This window comes from Carlito syrichta, unplaced genomic scaffold (genome assembly GCF_000164805.1).
Source record: "Carlito syrichta isolate Samal-C Ts95f unplaced genomic scaffold, Tarsius_syrichta-2.0.1 Scaffold316489, whole genome shotgun sequence".
NCBI lineage: Eukaryota > Metazoa > Chordata > Mammalia > Primates > Tarsiidae > Carlito > Carlito syrichta.
Genome location: NW_007260585.1, coordinates 241,676 through 247,466, shown reverse-complemented (window position 1 = coordinate 247,466; position 5,791 = coordinate 241,676). Strand labels below are relative to the sequence as shown.

General features: G+C 40.8%; 1 protein-coding gene across 1 annotated transcript in view; it reads right to left on the bottom strand.

Annotated features, from left to right (window-relative positions):
* LOC103277140 (stromelysin-1) overlaps positions 1–4,515 on the bottom strand; it is a 9,079-nt gene extending 4,564 nt beyond the window's left edge. Inside the window, exons 1-6 of the mRNA XM_008074562.2 lie at positions 4,351–4,515; positions 3,302–3,546; positions 3,062–3,210; positions 2,796–2,921; positions 543–707; positions 213–357 (exon numbers count right to left, since the gene is read on the bottom strand). Coding sequence (XP_008072753.1) covers positions 213–357; positions 543–707; positions 2,796–2,921; positions 3,062–3,210; positions 3,302–3,546; positions 4,351–4,455 — 935 coding nt within the window. The 5' untranslated portion in view covers positions 4,456–4,515. The remainder of the gene's footprint in view (positions 1–212; positions 358–542; positions 708–2,795; positions 2,922–3,061; positions 3,211–3,301; positions 3,547–4,350) is intronic.
* Positions 4,516–5,791: the final 1,276 nt, after the last annotated feature.

The following is a 5,791-nucleotide window of genomic DNA, read 5'->3' as shown; positions in this document are numbered from 1 at the left end:
AACCGGGCATGGTAGTTCCAGCTAATTGGAAGGCTGAGGCGGAAGGATCGCGTGAGCCCAGCAGGTCGAAGCTGTGGTGGCCGTGAGTGTGCCACTGCACTTCAGTGTGGGTGATGGATTCAGACTCCAACTCACAAAAAAAACTATACTAAGTTTGTTTGTTTTCCTTTCTAAGTATTGTAGATCAAAACAAAACAATAGATAGGTCTGACCTGTCTTTAAAGAACAGAATTTCTCCCCTCAGCGTGGTGACAGCATCAAAGGACAAAGCAGGATCGCACATGGCTGGTGTCTCAGGTCCTGGAGGGACAGATTCCGTGGGCACCAGGGGGTCCTCAGGGGAGGCAGGGGGCGGTCCTATAGGGGACAGATTGGGGGATGCAAACATTAGGGGAAATGTGATGTGTCTGTCATTGTACCTGTTTCCCAACATTCTCAAGGTGCTTTGAGCTAAGTCACAAATGCTCTGTGTAGCATTTTGAAGCTTTTCCAAAGAGCATCCTTGCAAAGCTACAGTGGTTAATTTTTCCAGCATCACTCACCATAGAGGGACTGAATGCCATCCACATCATCCTGAGAAAGACGGAACCGGGCCAGGTCTTTGAATGAGCTGTAGAGTGGGTACATCAATGCTTCCATGTTGGTAGAGTGAAACAGACCCAGGGAGTGGCCAAGTTCATGGGCAGCAACGAGGAATAAATTGGTCCCTATTTAAGACATCATAAACATTAGTGCTTATTCTTTAAGTACATGTTCATTCTATAGGTCATTTGTGCATTGTATTTGTTTTTATTTCCTGGAAACACACAGGACTCTTTTTTCACCTCCTTTGTTGGTTAATTGAGCAATAGATTGCTTACACGCTTAGTAGAAAACTAAGTGTATTTTGAGGCAAGTTGTTCAGTGCAGGTTAGACATAGATAAGTTTCTTGTAGACAGGTTTAAACTCAGATAGAGTAAGTGTTCAGACATCTTTCAGTGTTCAGACACAACTTTTACCTGATTGACCAGGCACTCCGGACCTGACCACCTTGCAGGCTGGAATGGGCATCTATCAGTGCACTAAATCACAGAAACAGTGAGGAATTACCCAGAACACAGACACGGTGTTCTTAAAAAAGCCCAAATCTAGTTAGGCAATAGCTTTGATTATGCAGAAGGTCCTCGTGACCTTAGAAGTTTGAGAGAGAGTAATCAAAACCGATAACCAGATACCTGCAGCCCACTGCTCTTATTTTGCTTAATCATGGTTATAAACCTTCTTGTCAAAGGCAAGCATGCATCTTTTAAGGCATCCATAACCTTTGGGCATGTCTCTTTTTCTAATAAACTGGATTAAGCTATACTTGGGACTTGCTCTGAAATCCTTTTCTGCAGCTGAGTCAAAAGAACCCATAGAGTTACACACTGTGTCCCACCCAGCATCATATTTCAAGACTCATACTTGAAATTAATCTTTGAGATAAAGCACCCAGTCATGTCCACCTGCCCCTCTCAGGCCCCAGTCTCAGAAACTTCTTAATGCCAGGAGAACCAGGTGCCTTTTCCTTGTACTCAAGAATGGAATGAACCCACTTGTTTAGCAAATCCATAAATATGTCTCTTCATTAGTCAATGCAAAGCTAAACACTGTTTTACTATATTAACATTTGCCAGTTGTAATCTCAGGAAATAAAACTGTATTCATCTCAATTCTGAAATCCCTTCACAACCATACTCCTGTTATTTTCCAGTGGAATATTGCCTTCATATTTTTTCAGCCTTATCATCATTAAGTACATTTTGAGCCTAAAAACAACAAATAATGATAGACATCATAGGATTTGCAAAATTGGTTTAAAACATAACATGCCCACTCATGTCTAGCATTTTCAAAAAAAGAGATTTTGGACACAAACACTAGCTGTATTCAGAATTCTTTCCTTCATATTATTAACAATAAGCCATAATGTTGAAATTGGAAGACACTGGATAATTATGATCGACATAACAAGTAAATCTACTTTACTTTTGCAAGAATTATTTTTGTAACTAGTGATCCTAGGAACATTCCTTTGCAGGAGGTTACTTCAACCAAATCAAGAATTTTACCCAGCACTAAACTCACATTCGTACTTTCTACAGAGATTTACATTTTCATTATAAATCCCAATTAAGTTTCAGAAGTAGTACTATTTATTTCAGCTGATATTTTTCTTTTGAAAACTTTGGAAACCATTCCCCAAATATGCAGTGATGAACTGAGAAACATTCTTCTACCTAAACAGTTTGGACATTGTATTTGGGGGTAAGGCCTTTCCTTCAGAACAAGTTACTCTAGAGGTAATAAAATATTACCTTAACCAGAAAGAAGCAAAAACAGAACCTCAGTGTCTGAGATTTAATTCTGATTTCTGTTTTGAAGAGTAAAGCAGTGAATGGTGGAAATTACATAAGCAGTGATTAGGACACATTCAAGTATAGATTCAATGTAATAATAACACGATCCCCCGAGTGTCGGCATTTTGATACAATGAGAAATGGTTTGTAATGACGGCTCTTAGATCACACAAGGTTCACCATCATTAAAGAATTACTTAATGATGTTTCTTACACTGTGCTCACCAAGACAGGAAATAAACTTCATAGGCATCTGAAAATGTTTTTGGCAATGATGAACACAAAAATATATTATGCGTATGACCTGATCCACTGGAAAATCCAGAACATCCCATTTCTTGAGCATTCTTGGGTGTTAAGAATGTTCTAAATATGAGGAGAAATGAACACCAAAACCATTTCGAGAGATGTCTAACCTGCTGTATCCATCGTCCATTTCTCATCGTCATCAAAGTGGGCGTCTCCGTTAATCCCCGGTCCAGGTGCGTAGGCATGAGCCAAAACGTTTCCAGGTCCATCAAAAGGGACAAAGTCTCCATGTTCTAATAGGAAAAAAATATATTTTTATTGGAAAGATAGAGCATGAGGATCTCTTTTGAGCCTTTGCTAATAAAACAACACCGGATAGATAAACAGATGCATTTCGTGTGTTGTTTTGCTTTGCTTTGTTTTTGTTTTTTACCTCTGACTGCAAAAGAGATCTTTATGTCAGCCTCTCCTTCATACAGTCTGGAGAATGTGAGCGGCGTCACCTCCTCCCAGACTTTCAGAGCTTTCTCGATGGCGGAATCAACAGCATCTTTTGGCAAATCCGGTGTATAATTCACAATCCTGTGGGAGAAAAAATGGAGGAGATATGATTTTCTCCTGTGATACAGCTGATAAGAATCCAATGACGTGAAAACCTCTTTGGGCCCATTACCTGTAGGTGAGGTGGGTTTTTGTCCACTTTGGCACGCCAGGAAAGGTGCTGAAGTGACCAACGTCAGGAACCCCACACCTAGGCTTATGCATCACCTCCAGAGTCTTGGAGTCCAGCTTCCCCGTCACCTTCAGCCCAAGGAACTTCTGCATTTCTCGGATTTTTCTGACAACAGGACCACTGTCCCTTTCTCTAACAAACTGTTTCGCGTCTTTTGCAAGGTTGTAGTAGTTTTCTAGGTATTTCTAGCAGAAGAAATAGAGTTTTTAGGCCATTCTTATGATTTTTAGCTATAGTTATTGACAGTACATGTTTGCAATTGCTCACTTTCCTTCGTCTGTTTAAAGTATTTCTCTAGTTTCCTGAAATAATAAATGGTCAAATTTCATTTAGTTCTTTAAGTAGAGCCTTCTTCCTGCCTTTGCTTTAATTTTGTAACTAGGTCTCTCTGCCATTTAGTCTGCTACCAAGGCAATGAAAGTAAAGTGAAAAATTGGGAGAAATATCCAGTGCACTTAAAGGACAAGAACAGAATGAACAAATAAGCCTCTTTGGGCATATGCGTATTACGTGTATATTTTAAGTACATTTATTCAGTCTCCTCAACTTTTCACTTTATCTGTCTCACAAGGGCCCGGCTTAAGAAAAAAGTTGGACCAATCCCTTTGTCTAAACATGACACTCGTCATATACATACTTAGCTCAAATTACATTGGATTAAAATATCTAAAGCAGTCCCAAAGCGAGACATGGTTCATACACTCTTCACTGCCCAAGCCCCAGAGCTGCTACTGCCGTGAGATTGTGTGAGCTTGAGAGAACATCTAACACTTCTGGCCTTTGTTTCCTTCTACATAAAAGGAGAAGCCCAAACGCTGTGATACCGAAACCCTTTCCACCCCCAACACTGTCACATTTTGTCCCTGAACTGTTCGTCCACAGTAAGCTCAAACCATTGTCTGTGGGCCTTAAGACACACGGAATGGTTTGAGCCTACTGGAGAAGCAGAGAAGGTTTCCCCACTTGGCCCCGTGGGGAGTGTGAATTACCTGAGCAAGGTCCATGCTGCTGTCCTGGCTCCTGGCAGCTCCATCCAACGGGTAGGCTGAGCACACCGCCACACAGAGCAGCAGTAGGACAAACAGACTCTCCATTTCCACAGGCTCTGCTCAGCTCTGCAGTGTCCCAAAGGCTTGCTCTCTGTCTCCTTCTGAGTCTGCCCTCTGGAGTCCAACTTTTAAAGGGTGACAGCGTCTGTTTGGATCATCCACAGTTTGACTCATTGTTGCTGTCATCCGAGTGGCAGCAGGACCATTTCCAAAAACTCCCAGTTCAAAATCGGATGATACAACCTTAATTTCTCCCAACCTTCCCAATTTTGCAAGGCAAAATGGTGATTAATCTCCAGGAAATGCTTCCTGTCTTTGGTAGAAGAAAAAACTGGAGCATTTTTTTCTCCACTTCTGGAAAAATTTGCTAGAATTCAGTAGATGATTGATGTTTGTGTGTTTGAGAGAAGAAGTGGGCTGGCTTGGTAAAAATCAGAATTGTGCAGAACTTTTAAGAGCAGTTTTAAGAAGAACATATTTAAAAATCAAATATAAGATCTAAGTCAATGGAAATTGTACACAGAGAGCAGTAGTCTATACTATATACTATCCCACTCTGAGAATATAGAAAATATTATCTAGAAGAAAATCAGAAGGCAAGATTTATTTTTTGTTTTGAATTTGAAGTGCCTACAATTGATTCCTGGCTGGATTTGCTGGTCCTCGAGGGGGAAAAGTTCATGGCAGAATAGAACGAGGAGGGTCTGTGAAATAGAAGGAAGTATATCCCCTTTGGGTTGGCTTTAATTCTGTAGCCAATTTTTTTTTTTTTAGTTGGAGTTTCACTCTGTCACCCAGGTTAGAATGCAGTGGCATACTCACGGCCACTGCAGCATCAACCTACTGGGCTCAGGCAACCCTTCCACCTCAGCCTTCCGAGTAGCTGAAACTACAGGCACACACCACCACATCTGGCTAATTTTTTGATTTATTGTAGAGACGAGGTCTCGCCAAGTTGCCCAGGCTGGTCTTGAACCCCTGGACTCAGGCAATCCTCTCGCCTCCACCTCCCAAAGTGCTGGGATTACAGGCATGAGCCACTGCTCCTGGTCTAATTCTGTAGCCAATTTATTAGTGGATGATGAACCCATAATGGCTACTCCATAAAAACTGTAGAATTGAAATGACTTCCATTACTCACTGGATTGATCTCTATTTTTTAAACTTTTAAAATTATCTTTTCATCTCTATCTCTTCCTAAACTCAAGTTAGTAGATGCTTTGAAGTTGAAAAGAAAAGCCAGTCTAAATTCCCTCCTGATGTTTTTTCTTTCTTTCTCTTTTTCTTCCTTTTTTTTTTCTTTTCTTTGTCAAGTAGAGTGTTGCTTGCATCATTGGTGTATAATAAATGCACATAGGGAAGACCTGAAACACTTTCAGAG